General features: G+C 38.3%; 1 protein-coding gene across 1 annotated transcript in view; it reads right to left on the minus strand.

Annotated features, from left to right (window-relative positions):
• The window catches only part of BBOF1 (basal body orientation factor 1), a 29398-nt gene continuing 14338 nt past the window's right edge, over nucleotides 2080–17139 (minus strand). Inside the window, exons 5-11 of the mRNA XM_013967298.2 lie at nucleotides 14561–14641; nucleotides 13768–13838; nucleotides 12531–12675; nucleotides 10998–11491; nucleotides 8725–8826; nucleotides 2631–2705; nucleotides 2080–2469 (exon numbers count right to left, since the gene is read on the minus strand). Of these exons, the coding sequence (XP_013822752.1) occupies nucleotides 2151–2469; nucleotides 2631–2705; nucleotides 8725–8826; nucleotides 10998–11491; nucleotides 12531–12675; nucleotides 13768–13838; nucleotides 14561–14641 (1287 nt within the window). The 3' untranslated portion in view covers nucleotides 2080–2150. The remainder of the gene's footprint in view (nucleotides 2470–2630; nucleotides 2706–8724; nucleotides 8827–10997; nucleotides 11492–12530; nucleotides 12676–13767; nucleotides 13839–14560; nucleotides 14642–17139) is intronic.

Consider the following 17139-nt stretch of genomic DNA (forward strand, 5'->3'; position numbering starts at 1 on the left):
GTCCCCATTTCTGATGAATGACGTGGAGGGAACATTAGTGTGTGTAAAGAAGATCTCCCAAGGAAGAGGAGCTCTTGGATGGAGACATAGGTCATAATTCACCCTTTGGTTGATCCTTACACAGTCCTACATAAATGCCAGTGGGTCAAACCCCTCTGCCAGGCTTTTCGGAGCCTCTCATTTATCCCACATTACAAAGACATAATCCATCTCTGCTTATCCCACAGTTGTGACAACTGCTGCTTTCTTTCCTGCTGAATGCCACTTTGTCCTAGTGATTCATGATCACAAATTCTACCATTGTCACTGTTCCTGCTTCTTAAAACCACTTACTATGGATACCTCAACTTTTTGGATAAATCAACTTTTTGTTGCTTGTGCCAAGTGTTAAATTTCAGGGTTTGCTTCAGTAATCATTAATTAGTGCGTCAGTCATTAATTTAGATGCCAGCAGGTTTTGTTTTATTTTTAAGAAAACTATTTCAGAAGTTATATTAGGCCCAGAAATCAAGAGGTGTTCCAACCATGAAAGTCAGCCAGACTTTTTTTTTTATGTTCAACAGGATCTCACATTTATTGAGAGATGATTAATGGTTAAAAAAAAGGCAATGCCCTTTTCTCATTAGTTGAACAAGAAACTGAAGAAACATTACCTAAATGTTTTATAATATTTTTCTCTTCCAAAATTTATTTCTGAAAACAAGTTTTAACCACTGTTCTGCACTTTGAAATAAAATTAATCCAGACTAAATCAGTATAATGGACAAGGACAGAAGGTTTCTTAGGACTCCTGGTACTCTACTTCGAGTAACAAAGGGTCAGAGAAAATGAACCACCCTCGAAGATACAATCTTGGGTAACACTGTTAAATTCTCCAAACAAAAATTCTTCCTGAAAATATTCTTCCAGTTTGGAAGGGGAAAACAAAATTCCCACTTTCTGGACTAGAGACCCAAAACCTTCAAACTCAAGTGTTCTCCAAGTGTGAGCAAGATTCTTACCTAAAGTAAGTCTAACCTGATACTACTTGCTGCATTTTTTATATTGTGCTTTTCTCTTGCCTGCATTTCTCATTTGTGATACTTTTAATGAAAGACCCCTTAATGTAAAGTAATTGATTAGGGCCTAAGAAATTTCAAAGCTCTCTATGTGTGAGGTAGTAGAAGAAGTGCATTGATAGCTCTTCTGCAAACATCTTTATGCTTTTTGTTTCTTTGCTATAGCTCAACTTTAAGTCAGAACAGAAATTTATGTATTAAACAGAATAGATTATTTCTGCTCTACCATGCTGGCTGAATCCTGTCTTTCTGATATGGTCTTCACCCACTGAACTAGGGAAAGGCGTCTCATTTCTGATAGAGTTCTGGTTGTCAGGCAGATGATAGAAAGTCACAACCTTCAATCATTTAAGGTGACTGAACTTTAATAAAATATGTTTTATGACCCTGCTGGCCCATTTTTTTTTTAGGGGGGGGAAGGTCTGCCTTCCTAAAGGTGAGGCAATAGAAATCTATAATTTTGTAATAGAATGCTCCTTGTTTTATCTCTTATTACAGCTGGTAACTGATAGTAATACTTAATTCAGTCCAACAACTACAGGCTGGGTTGAATGAAAGGTCATTTTTGTCTAAATTCCAAGTGGAATTAAATATAATCCCAGAGACACCTAAGTTTTCCTTACATATAAGGGAAATCACTCTTTAAGAAATACTAACTCGTCAGAACTGTGTTGCTATAATTAGAATCAACTCATTTGGCTAGCTATTTGCTGCTCAGAAGAGTTTCTTATTTCTTAGATGGAAAAAAAATCTGTACAGTTCATGCTAGTAGCAGCTAAAAAAGTGGCCTCATTTGAAATTTCTCAGATTCTACATTGTACTAATTGATTATGTACAACAAATTACAAGTAAAAAGCTCTTGAAAAGAAACCCTGTTTTTGTTTTGTTGTTTTTTTATGGTATCATACTTCCTTATAATGCCTTTATCTGCTAGCCTGTAGTGACTCAAGCTTCCCAGCTCTGCACAAACCCAAGAGGTACATGGTCATTATGTTTATTCTTACATAAATGATAGTACATATTTTAGCTGGGCTATATATTTCAAATGGCAATTTATAGGTTTTCCACACAAAGCACAAATATGCATTTGTATTAAATATATGCTTTCCTTAATATGGACATTGTTATTAAAATGTCCACAATCCAAAAAAAAGTCCACAGTCTCATACTAATGTTATTATTTGTTTCACTGATCCCTGAGAACTGGCTAGTAGAGAAAAGAACTGTGACTTTGAAGAAGCTACATGAGGAAAAGAAAGAATTACACGTATTGTTGGTTAGATTACAGCTCCTTACTGTGTCAGACTCTTGTGATCCTTTCTGAATATTGCGTATCAACAGTTCACCAGTAGAATTTAAGATTGGCACTTGCTGGGTGATGAACGTTTGATCTTGAAGCTTACTTTCATCCCTACAATAATGACAAAGTGAGACTTGTCAACAACTGTACACACATGGAACTTGGTTCAAAAAATAGACTTTTGTTATTCTCACTCAAGTCTTGTATGTCTAAGATGTGCACAACCACCACTGTGATCAGGCTCACATTCATTGACTGTCAAGAGAGCTTACCCAGACTCCTTTGTTGTTTCATCGTCAGGAACAACATAGTCTGGAACTGGAGGTCTAGAACTCTGGCTGTATTTCCTATAGTGGGGATATGTTAACAATGAGGCAACATCGTCACATGCCATGTATTTCAACTACACTTTTAAAACTGCTAAAGGGAAATGTTCCAGTTGGATGGGTTTCTAATTTTCAAAAATGCTATTATACACACATAGAGGCAAGTATATTAGGCAAGTTAATTAAAACTTACATTCTCCTAAAGTTGAGACACTGACTTTAAGAAATGGAAATATTTATGAAGATAAATCATGATATTCATACAATAGATATTAATTGTAATGGGCAAGGTTGAACCAGAGTACTGACCAAAAGCAAGCCCCAAAAATTCCCTTCCCACAAAAAGAAGATCAAAACACAAGAAAATTACCCAATGGAGATAGACCCAGTATGAAAATTTTTCCTAATACTTTGGGAAATCTAGTTTAAGAACAGGAAAATAGGCCCTCTCGCCTTCTGAGATGGCCCACATTCTGTCTATTGATTATCTCTCTGAGTATTCGGTTTCTCCCTGAATGAATCTGCTTTATTTTTGGATTATTTAATATAGTCAGATTATGAATGGGGTTATGCTGCTTTCATATGCACCTAATTGAAGACAAGTTTTAGGAGTGGGGTGTGTCTTTATTTGCTTACAAATCAACCTACTAAAACTGTAACTCTGTGAAGCCCACTTTCAAATTAGGATGATGTTGATTTCCAGTTCATCACTGAAAATACTACTTGTATATCTTCTGTCTAGAATGCTTTTTCCACCTCCCTTTTGTTCCTGTTTCCCTTTAGAGATCAGCTCAAGCTTTTACTTCCTCAGAGACTTTTCCTGATCTCAATTAGGTCAGACTCCCCTAATCTAGGCTCAGTTCAGTTCAGTTCAGTTCAGTCGTTCAGTCATGTCCGACTCTTTGCAACCCCATGGATCGCAGCACGCCAGGTATCCCTGTCCATCACCAACTCCCGGAGTTCACTCAGACTCATGCCCATCGAGTCCGTGATGCCATCCAGCCATCTCATCCTTGGTTGTCCCCTTCTCCTCCTGCCCCTAATCCCTCCCAGCATCAGAGTATTTTCCAATGAGTCAACTCTTCCCATGAGGTGGCCAAAGTATTGGAGCTTCAGCTTTAGCATCATTCCTTCCAAAGAAATCCCAGGGTTGATCAGAATGGACTGGTTGGATCTCCTTGCAGTCCAAGGGACTCTCAAGAGTCTTCTCCAACACCACAGTTCAAACGCATCAATTCTTTGGGGCTCAGCCTTCTTCACAGTCCAACTCTCACATCCATACATGACCACAGGAAAAACCATAGCCTTGACTAAACAGACCTTAGTCGGCAAAGAAATGTCTCTGCTTTTGAATATGCTATCTAGGTTGGTCATAACTTTTCTTCCAAGGAGTAAGCGTCTTTTAATTTCATGGCTGCAATCACCATCTGCAGTGATTTTGGAGCCCCAAAAAATAAAGTCTGACACTGTTTCCACTGTTTCCCCATCTATGTGCCATGAAGTGATCGGACTGGATGCCATGATTTTCATTTTCTGAATGTTGAGCTTTAAGCCAACTTTGTCACTCCACTTTCACTATCTGGGCTCTCTTACCATTAAATACCACTCCTTTGAACCTATGTCAGAGTGGTATTTTTCTTTGTGTGATGACTTGAACAATATTTTTCTTCCCGTGTAGATCATAACTCCCTGAAATCAAGCATGATGTCTTTATTTGCTTAACACTATATCCTCAATAAACTGTCGTTTAGTCGCTCAGTCGTGTCTGACTCTTTTTTGACCCCATGGACCATAGCCACCAAGCTCCTCTGTCCGTGGGATTTCCCAGGCATGAATACTGGAGTGGATTGTCATTTCCTTCTCCAGTATAGATGACATTCAGTATGTATTATGGTAAATGAATTGATGGATTAAATAAAAATTTAAATATCTCCATAAATGTTTATGGAAATGTTTCCGTATTTTTCATATGGAAAGTATGGCTTTCCATATTTTTCATTGGCCTTTCATACCACCTTCACTTCTTACACAAAAAATCTTTTTTTTTATTAATTTTTTTCTTTAGGCTGTGCTGATCTTCGTTGCTGTGCTCTATGGGCTTTCTCTAGTTGTGGCGAGCTGAGGTTACTCTGTAGTTGCAGTATGCAGGCCTCTCATTGCAGTGGCTTCTCTTATTGTGGAACACGGGCTCTAGGGCACAGCAGCTTTGGTAGTTGAGGCACATGGACTCAGCAGTTGCAGCTTCCAGGCTCTAGAGCACAGGCTCTATAGCTGTGGTGCACAGGTTTATTTGCTCCAAGACGTGGGATCTTCCTGGCTGAGCCACCAAGGAAGCCCTCTTAAGCTAAAAATCTTAAGCATTTACTTTCTTCTCTATATTCCTTTTATTCTTTATCACCACACCCTGCTTCTCCTTCCTTAGTGTGTCTGTTTCTTTTCTTTATTCCAACTGCTTCCACTCTTGCTTAAACACCACACATGCCCAGAGTTGTGCAGCAGCTTCTGCTGGTCCCAGTTCTATGTATGTCCTTCAATCTGTCATACATGTCACTGTGCTAGGTTAAGGTCACCTCAGAACAATGACGCAAACCCTTCCAATAGAAGAATCTAAGAGTATGGCTTATTGTTCTTTGTATTCCTCCAAGGCAGAGAAGAAAACTATGCTGCATTACTCCAGAATCTATATTACAAAGTTCAGAATTTTCTGCATGGTTTTTAAGGCTCATCATAATTCAACCCGTAGATTAAACTTTATTTCTAATTACTAATTACTCTTACAAATAGCTGTGAAGAGAAGCAAAAGAAAAAAGGAAAGCTATACCCATTTGAATGCAGAGTTGCAAAGAATAGCAAGGAGAGATAAGAAAGCCTTCCTCAGTGATCAGTGCAAAGAAATAGAGGAAAACAATAGGATGGGAAAGACTAGCGATCTCTTCAAGAAAATTAGAGATACCAAGGGAACATTTCATGCAAAGATGGGCTCAATAAGGACAGAAATGGTATGGACCTAACAGAAGCAGAAGATATTAAGAAGAGGTGGCAAGAATGCACAGAAGAACTATACAAAAAAAGATCTTCCACAACCCAGATAATCACGATGGTGTGATCACTAATCTAGAGCCAGACATCCTGGAATGTGAAGTCAGGTGGGCCTTAGGAAGCATCACTATGAACAAAGCTAGTGGAGGTGATGGAATTCCAGTTGAGCTATTTCAAATCCTAAAAGATGATGCTGGGAAAGTGCTGCACTCAATATGTCAGCAAATTTGGAAAACTCAGCAATGGCCACAGGACTGGAAAAGGTCAGTTTTCATTCCAATCCCAAAGAAAGGCAATGCCAAAGAATGCTCAAACTACTGCACAATTGCACTCATCTCACCCGCTAGAAAAGTAATGCTCAAAATTCTTCAAGCCAGGCTTCAGCAATACACGAACCATGAACTTCCAGATGTTCAAGCTGGTTTTCAAAAAGGCAGAGGAACCAGAGATCAAATTGCCAACATTTGCTGGATCATCGAAAAAGCAAGAGAGTTCCAGAAAAACATCTATTTCTGCTTTATTGACTATGCCAAAGCCTTTGACTGTGTGGATCACAATAAACTGTGGAAAATTCTGAAAGAGATGGGAATACCAGATCCCCGGACCTGCCTCTTGAGAAATCTGTATGCAAGTCAGGAAGCAACAGTTAGAACTGGACATGGAACAACAGACTGATTCCAAATAGGAAAAGGAGTACGTCAAGGCTGTATATTGTCACCCCGCTTATTTAACTTATATGCAGAGTACATCATGAGAAACACTGGGCTAGAGGAAGCACAAGCTGGAATCAAGATTGCCAGGAGAAATATCAATAACCTCAGATATGCAGGTGACACCACCCTTATGGCAGAAAGTGAAGAAGAACTAAAGAGCCTCTTGATGAAAGTGAAAGAGGAGAGTGGAAAAAGTTGGCTTAAAGCTCAACATTCAGAAAACTAAGATCATGGCATCCTGTCCCATCACTTCTTGGGAAATAGATGGGGAAACAGTGGCTGATTTTACTTTTTTGGGCTCCAAAATCACTGCAGATGGTGACTGCAGCCATGAAATTAAGACGCTTACTCCTTGGAAGGAAAGTTATGACCGACCTAGACAGCATATTCAAAAGCAAAGACATTACTTTGCCAACAAAGGTCCGTCTAGTCAAGGCTATGGTTTTTCAGTAGTCATGTATGGATGTGAGAGGTGGACTATAAAGAAAGCTGAATGCTGAAGAATTTATGCTTTTGAACTGTGGTGTTGGAGAAGACTCTTGAGAGTCCCTTGGACTGCAAGGAGATCCAACCAGTCCATCCTAAAGGAGACCAGTCCTGAGTGTCCCCTGGAAGGACTGATGTTGAAGCTGAAACTCCAATACTTTGACCACCCGATGCGAAGAGCTGACTCATTTAAAAAGACCTTGATGCTGAGAAAGTTTGAAGGCAGGAGAAGGGGATGACAGGATGAGATGGTTGGATGGCATCACTGACTCAATGGACATGAGTTTGTGTAAACTCCAGTAGTTGGTGATGGACAGGAAGGCCTGGCATGCTGTGGTCCATGGGATTGCAAAGAGTCGGACACAACTGAGTGACTGAACTGAATTACTCTCTATCATCACCAAATTTCCTCAAGCCAGGAAGTTTCTCCTTAGTGTTGCCTAAATATCCTCCGGACAAAGGTCCATATAGTCAAGGCTATGGTTTTTCCAGTAGTCATGTATGGATGTGACAGTTGGACCATAAAGAAAGCTGAGCATTGAAGAATTGATGCTTTTGAACTGTGGTGTTGGAGAAGACTCTTGAGAGTCCCTTGGACTGCAAGGGGATCAAACCAGTCAATCCTAAAGGAAATCAGCCCTGAATATTCATTGGAAGGACTGATGCTAAAGCTGAAGCTCCAATAGTTTGGCCACATGATGTGAAGAACTGACTCATTGGAAAAGACCCTGATGCTGGGAAAGACTGAACACAGGAGGAGAACGAGATGACAGAGGATGAGATGGTTGGATCTCATCACCAACTCAATGGACATGAGTTTGAGTAAACTCTGGGAGTTGGTGATGGACAGGGAGGCCTGGCATGCTGCAGTCCATGGGATCACAAAGAATTAGACTGAGCTACTGAACTGAACTGAAATACCCTCCACCCAGTCCTCCCTCTGGGCTTTTTCTCATGGTGTCTACTAAGTCCTAGCCTGATGTGCCCTCCTCACTCTCTCTACCCTTCTCACTCTTTACCACTATCCTATAAGGCACCCATAAAGTTGCCCTCTCAGTCTTCCCTGACTACTCCAGCCCACTGACAAACTGTCTGCACTTCAATTACACTTTATTGTGCCATCTAATTTTCCTTTTTATGCTTGGCTTTGGGAAATCAAACTGTAAGCTCTTGAAATCAAAGGCAATGTCCTTTAATTCTTTTGAATCCCTACAGTACCATGGTGCCAAGCATTTAACAATCAGTTGATAAGTGGTTGATTTTAGTCACTTTATAGTTCATTACCAGGGTTACAGTCACTGATAAAACATGTGAAAAAAGAGAGTAAAACTAATCATTAAAAATAATTATTTGGAGTAACTGTGGTTTTCTGTTTTCCTTTCTAGGTCCTTTTTTTTTTTTTTTTTTTTGGTATTAAAGAGTCCCATGGTTAACATTCAGCTTTGTAATCATTTACTTATCTTTGCAGACCAACTGAATCTTAACAATTGCTATGCTTCTCTTTAGTTACCACTTATTCAGCTGAGCAATGTTATACCTTCTTAGGAAGCATTAGCTTAAACACCTAAGATTAATCAATTTTTCTCTCCCCTTTAATTCTAATTCCTCTTTTGTTTTGGTGCTCACTTACACATTTCCCATTCTTTATCTCTGGGAGTTGCAGTAGCTCTGCAATATGACCTTGTTTTATTTTCTGCTTGTTTCCCGTTCTCTTAATTCTAATTAAGAATATATTCACTGTTTCTATATGGTTTCTAGGTTTGATAGAAAACTAGTATTTCACTACTGAAATAGGGAGTTACCTGGGAACAAAGCCATTCATTTTTGCAAAGAGCAATCTCAAGACTTTCTCCTTCTGCTCCCAGGTCAAATCTCCAATATCCACATTTCCTTCAATATCTGTCCTAAAGAATTTCAAAGAAAAAAATGGAAAAAAGTATGATCAATGTAAGCATCTCTTTTTAAAAAATATAAAATATGTAAACATGAAAAAAGAACATTTCCAAAAAAAAAGAAAGAACATTTCCAAATCATAACTGAATATTACGATGTTCCCAAATGTAATGACTACAAAGCAAACTATGTCTATTACAAAACCATAGTTGAAAAGCATATCAATATGCTAGCCAGTTTGAAGTTTTACATAGTCATTAAAATGAAATAAAAACTGTAACAACATGAAAAAAAAAATCTGTGCCCAAACGTTAAGCAAATAAGCAGAATAGAAAGTTGTGAGGCAAAATTATGTATCCAGATAACACAAAGACAAAAGAAGTAAGAAAAAATAGTTGTTTGGTGCAATTACTGATAAATTCCTTTTAGCATGTCTTTAGTATTAGATATTTTGCTATATGAAAATAGAGTGATGAGAGGTAAATATATAAAATAACATGTAACTTATCTAGTCTATTTCTTACCTTCAAATAAGGTTATAGCTAAGCTTTCCAGGCAAGTATTTATCTATACCATAACTTTTCTAAAGGATTTATAGTCTACTTGCTATTTACAGAAGTTGGCTAACATGTAGATAGAGTATAGATGTAGAATGTAAGAAACATTTGCATATATGTCAGTTGGGTTAGTTTAGATTTTGCCTTGTGATCACCATATACTTTGTCCTTCCCAATCTGCCTCTTCAGCAGATACTGTAACATTTTAACTACAATTTCTGCTTTCCTGGTAGGTGCAATAGAACACTAGGGTTAAGGTGATTAATTGCTCAGAAGGCAGAATAAGAAGAGTCTAGTTTCTGCAATAATAATGTAGAGAGTCATTTTATGTACCTTCCTCTCAAAACCTATATACCACTTAATATACAGTAGATTTAAAAATGAAAAGAAATTGCCTTATATACAGTGGGGATTCAACTTGCTTGATTTATTAAATAAAAAATAGAAAAAAGTATAGTAAACCTCTGGTAGTAGTTATTATAATAAGTCTATTATTATAATAGTGTAATAGTAATAGTGTTATTAATAGACTTCCAAATATGGGAAGAAGATAAAAATTTATAGTATGGACATTTTTGAAGAAGAGTTGCTGGCCATGTCCAACCTTCCTGACAGCTATATAATTTAAAAGAACTTTCATATTAGCCCATTAAAAAATAATTTAAAACAGAAAATACATTTGGAACCCCTCTTAATAAGATGTTAAGTGCATGGTAGTAGGGATTTTTTAAGATTTCTTAAGGCCCTTGAAGAATCTAATTGCATAAAGATATAAAACAATTTTTTCAGAGTAATATTTAAAATGTACTATAATCCATGGTTTATAGGGTGAAAGTATTCAAACATATTAATGCTAACAGGAAACAATTAATTATTGTATATAGCCTGTGCATGTTAGCCACTCAGTCATGTCCAACTCTTTGTGGCCCGCCAAGCTCCTCTGTCCATGGAATTCTCCAGGCAAGAATACTAGAATGGGTTGCCATTTCCTTCTCCAGGGGTATACAGTCTGCAACTGTCTCAGTCATTCTACTGCCTTCATCATGGGGGCAGCAGATCTCTTCAGTGTACTTTAGACACGTGTAGGGACTTTCGGTTACAACAGTGGTGGAAGGGGCACTACTGGGTGTCCTCCAATCCCAGGACAGTTCTGTACAACAAAGAATTATGTTGATTTTTTAAATTAGAGGTTTGGTTAGATATTATTACCTACGAATTTCATCTCAGAATAGTAAGGGGAATATTACAAAATATTTGTGAAAGTATGTTTATCAAAAATGTTTGACCTGAATCTAATCAAACTTTTGAAACAAATTTACAGGAAACGGAAGAAAGGAACATGTTAAAAGATATTACAATGACATTCAAAATGGAACAAACAATCCCTCTGACAAGTCTCTGTCATACGAAGCAGGGAGACAATCTACTAAGAAGACCCCACACATTATGCTAAGCATAGGGGTTACAAAGATGAGAAAGACAGTTTCTCTTCTCAAGTAACGTACTGAGTAATCTATTTAATACTTAGATACTGTAAAACTGAACTTGTCAGGATTTTTATTTCTCTAAAGGGCAAAAAAAAAAAAAGCAGTACAAAAGACAAAATATTAAAGCATCATTAGTACCATTTATCAGCCTCCATAAGATCCTGATTCACGCTATTGGTGCTGTGTTCTCTGCCATCAAACGTTCGGATTTTGGGATATTCCATTCTTCCTGCACATGCCTCTCTCATTTTAAGATTGAAAGCAGTTTGTGCTACCTGTTTATAATGCTTTCTGCTAAATAGGATCTGTTTCTTTACTTGGTGTAGAGCATCTAAAAAGAATCTTTCCACTTCTGTTCTCTCATCTAGTATGTTCTTGGCCAGCTTCTTTATTCGATTCATTTCCTTGTCCTTCATCTGAAGAAGCTGCTGCAGCTTGAAAATTTCAACCTGACCTGCTTGGTTCTCTACCATTGCCTGTTGCTGCAGTTTTAAAACTTCAGTCTCAAACTCTTTGGTCATGCAAACCAGAGCATTCTCCAGGCTTACTACCTTCTTCTGCAGAGTTTGGATTTGTAATTTCTGCTGGGTAAGTTGCATTATCTTTTCTTTAACCAACAGATCATTGATCTCCTAAAACAGAAAGATGAGGGAGGTGTGAATTTTTTTTTAACTAATTTCAGAACATAAAATTTACTCACTAATTTCCATTACTTTCAGAGGTTTGAGTTTGAGGCCAGGTTGCAATGGTGATATTTTTGCTCTTCTGTGCATAAAGAGTAAGAAACATCGAGTCGTTTTCTGGACTTAACAAAGACCACAAATTTTACTAATCAAGGCATTTTCCTTCTTCTAAAATTATGAAAACTTCAGTATTTTATATTATCAAAAGAATATCCCAATAAGACTATACAGTAAAATTACTATAGTAATTTAACAACTACATACTGCCAACTGTGGCAATCTGCTAGTTGCCTGTCCCAGTGTCCATTTTCCATTTTATACTTCATAATAAAGCCCTAATTTTATTCAGAAAAGCACTAAGCCCAGATGAAAACTTCCAGTTTCCCTAGTAGTTCAGCAAAGCCATGTGAATAAGCTCTGATGAAACAGCTGCAAGTAGAAATGTGTATAGGACTTTCAGGAAAACCTCTGAAGGGAGGAGCATACTGTCTTCCTTCTTGTTCTTCTCCCTCCCTGTTGTGAGAGCTCCAGCAGCTGCTGGGGGCCATGGAGTGGCTCTGGAGATAAGCCATGTGCTGCAGAACAAAGTTAAGGAACCCAAGTGTCTGCTAACTTTGTGGCATTCCAGCTCTGGACTGCTTACCTCCAGACTTCCTTTAAGGAGAGAATATACCCTTACATGGGGAAACCACTGTAGTCACAAGCTAAGAACCTATTCCTAAGTGATTCAGGGACCAACTCTAAGCAACATAAAATGAATACAAATGTATTAGAGCACAGGAGTTACATTCATGTTTCAGAGATATTCTTTATAAAGCCAAATCTAAAGTTTCTTGTAAATTATTCAGTAATTAACTTTTCAGGTAAGAAAAACACATCAACCAGACAGAAGAAAAATGGCCCTATTGTCCTATTACTATACTCAGTTCTTACTGTTCACCAACCCAGTCTTTAAAACAAACAAGAAAGTTTAAATGAGAATGGGAACCTTTTGCTGTGAAAGGAAAGTCTGAGTCTCTTGCAACTTCTGGGAGTTTTTTTGTAGAGCATCAGCTTCCTTCAGATGGTATGTGAGAGCTTTCTGGAGATAAATATTCTCTTTAAAAACACTTCTTCCAGCGTTGTTCAATTGCCTAAAAGACCCCAAAACACAGACCTAAGTTTTAAATATTACCAAAGTAGATCAGTGACTGCTTTATCCTCTAACATTAATAGTAATGATCATTGGGAATTTCCTAGCAGTTCAGTGATTAGAACTCAGAGCTTTCACTGCCATGGCCCAGGTTCACTCCTTGGTCAGGGAACTAAGATCCTGTAAGGCACGTGGGCAACAAAAATAATAATAATAATAAAAAATAATAATGACCAACACTTATTTAGCTTATGGTGGGTACTCTATACTTGGGTGGGGATCTTAAAAACTAAGTTCTCACCAACGGAAAAGTGAAGAGTGATATGTTACTTCTAGTCCAGGGGAGTTAAGGGCAGGTATGTGTTTCCCATACTCTCTCGTTGTCCATGTGACTGGACATAAAGAACAAAATGGAAGCAGCCCAGGTTCCTGAACCACCCCTGGAGTACAGCTGTCAGACCCACATTAGATTAGAAATAAACCACTGAGACCTGGTGGCTTACCAGGTGGCACAGTGGCAAAAAATCTGCCTGCCAATGCAGGAGACGCAAGAGACTCAGGTTTGATCCCTGGGTCAGGAAGATCCCCTGGAGAAGGAAATGGCAACCCATTCGAGTAGTCGTACCTGGAAAATTCCTTGGACAGAAGAGCCTGGCTGGCTATAGCTCATGTAAAGAGTCAGACATAACTGAGCGACAACACATTAACACATCGAGACCTAGTTTATGCATTAACACAACGCAGTTACTTCCACTAATATACCTCATGATAACCATGCACAGTTGGCATTATTAATACCATTTTTAGATGAAGAAATTAAATTTCAAAAAATTTAAGAAATCTTCCTACAGTCAGCATACATGTTGAGAACTAAAGTGTAACTTCAAAGCCCAAGTTCTCCCCTCCACACTCTGCTGCTACAAACAGGACGTGAGGAAAAGAGTTGGAGACACAGAGAGAAGAAAAGTAAACTAGAAAATGTGAAGGAAGCAAACCTGGAGAGAAGAGGGAAGAAAACATGATAAGAGCAAAAAAGGTTAGCAAAGAGCTGAGAGAGGCTACTGGAAAGAAAAAGGAGGCAGTGGTCTCTTACACAACAGCTTCATGGTGGGCTCTGTCTGCCAGCATTATTATCTTCTTTTCGGCCTCTTTTTCTAGTCTATGCTAAAAGAAAATAGGCTCTTTTAATACAGTTATATCTAGATTCTGCTTCTATCCCACTCCCAGGTTATTCAGTACACAAACTAGAAACTGAGAGCCACTTTTTAAAGCAAATCCTTTTATATAAACCTGACATGAGTACTTATTTGCCTCACCTTCACTTCCCTACATGCCCAGCAATTTGTGAAAAAAATCTATTTAATTATTTCCTAAGGATGAAAAATTAAAGAAAAATTAAAAGAATTAAAGTAAAACCATGGGGACTCTGAGAAGATTCTGTAGAAGAGAAGTGTTCCAAAGTACTTCTCATAATTTGGAGAATTAATTTTAGATGCACAGAGAAATGTAGAAACTTGCGATGCTAAAGAATACTTTTGAGCCCCTTTTATTAATATCCTTAGTTAACTTGACTAAGGGAAGGCCTTCACATGTGCCACAGGAACCTCTCCAAGCCCACCTCTCCTATAGAAAGTGGTACCTGCAGCTTTAGTTCCACCAGGGGACACCAAGCTGGGGTGGGGGGGAATGTGTCCTGAAGCCTTGCTCAGATGACAATCCCTCTTGAAGATTTCAAGAATGTCTAACTAAGAGTGAGATAATCTGGGGTAGATAATCTTCTTATAATAAAATGCCCAAATGAAAAGTTATGTCTCAGAATACATACAAATACACTTATGTTGTTATAGTACACACAATATTTACTAATTAATGCAAATATGTTGTACCTTTTCTTCAAAAAACTTGCCTTCCAGTCTTCTAAGAGTCTCCTGATGTTTCCGCTCTGTGTTCCTTAAATCCTCCTTTAGCTAAAATTAAAATAACAAAAAAAAACACAGAATGGTCAATAGGAAATGGGGTGGGATGGGGTATGCTGTGGCTGCTGCTCAGTCGTGTCTGACTGTGCGACCCCATGGACTGTAGCCCACCAGGCTCCACTGTCCACAGGGTTCTCCAGGCCAGAATACTGGAGTGGGTTGCCATTTCCTTCTCCAGGGGATCTTCCCAACCCAGGGATTGAACCCATGTCTCCTGCATTTCCTGCATTGGCAAGTATCCTCTCTACCACTGAGCCACCTGGGAAGCCCCAGATTGGGGCATATCCCTGGAACATTCTCAGTCAAGAAACATTCTCTGTCACACATTTACCTCTTAATCTTGAACACACAGAAAAACCTCATGCCCTCCCTCCGAGTACCATATTTCTCATAAATGTCTATAGATTGGGAAGATCCCCTGGAGAAGGGAAAGGCTATACCCACTCCAGTATTCTGGCCTGGAGAATTCCATGGACTGTATAGTCCATGGGGTTGCAAAGAATTGGACACGACTGAGCAACTTATACTTTCACTTACAAGATGAGTACTGAGTTTCTAAAAAGCTTTTCATGAATAACAGTTCTCAGAACATTCAAATAAGTTATTATAATACTCATCCCCACCAAATATCTTCATTTTAAACACATGAACTCACAGAATCATAATTTTCAGAGCTGGAAGGAATCTTAGGAGTCAGACTATACAAATCTCCCACTTAACAGGAATCTTTCCTATGAGAAAAATATCTAGAGACAGAAGTGCCAATAATTCAAATCATATGAATTTCCTAGGCTACCCTTTAAGAGTTCTCATTTTAAGAAAATTCTTCCTAGTATAAATCTAAAAAGTATCTCCCTATGATTCTCATAGATAGATCCTTCTATCCTCTAAAACTACATAGACTAAAAAGAACATAAAATTCTTCTAGGCAAAAGAAAAAAAATTGAGCTAAATAACTCTGATTCTGAAGGCTATATTTACTGGTAAGCACCAATCAGATGAAATAGGTATGCTCAATCTAACATTCATGCCACAAAAAAAAGGCAATAGAGAAGGACTTTCCATCAGACAGACCCAAGGTTCAACTGTTACCTCTCTCACCAGCTGTTTTGGCAAATCATTATCTTCTCTAAGTCTCAGGTCTCCAGGGTAGAAAAAAGATAATAATAGAAGCTATCTTATAGAGACGTGGCAAGGATTAAATAACAAATAATATACATAAAATACTTAGAATAGTAACAACCATTTAACACAGAGGTTATTGTTGTTGTTGTTCATCACTAAGTTGTGTCTGACTCTTTGCGACACCATGAACTGCAGCTTCATTGTCCTTCACCATCTCCCATAGCTTGCTCAAACTCATGTCCATTGAGACAGTGATACCATCCATATCCATCTCATCCTCTGTTGCCCCCTTCTGCTCTTGCCCTCAATCTTTCCCAGCATCTGAGTCTCTTCCAATGAGTAGGCTCTTTGCGTCAAGTGACCAAAGTATTGGAGCTTAAGCTTCAGCATCAGTCCTTCCAATGAATATTCAGGGTTGATTTCTTTTAGGATTGACTGGTTTGATCTCCTTGCTGACCAAGGGACTCTCAAGTTTTCTACATTACCACAGTTTGAAAGCATCAGTTCTTCTGCACTCAGCCTTCTTTATGGTCTCACATAAACTCTCACATCTGTACACGACTACTGGAAAAACCATAGCTTTGACTAGACAGACCTTTGTCGGCAAAGTGACGTCTCTGCTTTTTAATATATTGTCTATGTTTGTCACAGCTTTTCTTCCAAGGAACAAGTGTCTTTTAATTTTGTGGCTGCAGTCACAGTCCACAGTGATTGTGGAGCCCAAGAAAATGAAATCTGACACTGTTTCCACTTTTTCCCCATCTATTTGCCATGAAGTGATGGGACCAGGTGCCATGATCTTCATTTTTTGAATGTAGAGTTTTAAGCCAGCTTTTTTATTCTCCTCTTTCACCTTCATCAAGAGGCTCTTTAGTTCCTCCTCATTTTCTGCTATTAAAGTGGTATCATCTGCATATCTGAGGTTATTGATATTTCTCCCAGAAATCTTGATTCCAGCTTGTGAGTCATCCAGCCCAGCATTTCATATGAAATACTCTGCATATAAGTTAAATAAGCAGGGTGACAGTAACTCAGCTGGAATTTCATTACCTCCACTAGCTTTGTTCATAGTGATGCTTCTTAAGGCCCACTTGACTTCACACTCCAGGATGTTTGGTTCTAGGTCAGTGACCATACCATAGTGGTTATCTGGGTCATTAAGAGCTTTTTTTTTATAGTTCTTCTGTGTATTCTTGCCGCCTCTTCTTAATCTCTTCTGCTTCTGTTAGGTCCTTGCTGTTTTTGTCCTTTACTTTTTTTTTTGTCTTTTACTGCCTATCTCTGAATAAAATGTTCCCTTGATAGCTCCAATTTTCTTAGACCCTCTAGTCTTTCCATTCTATTGTTTTCCTCTATTTCTTTGC

The sequence above is a fragment of the Capra hircus genome, chromosome 10, assembly GCF_001704415.2.
Source record: "Capra hircus breed San Clemente chromosome 10, ASM170441v1, whole genome shotgun sequence".
NCBI lineage: Eukaryota > Metazoa > Chordata > Mammalia > Artiodactyla > Bovidae > Capra > Capra hircus.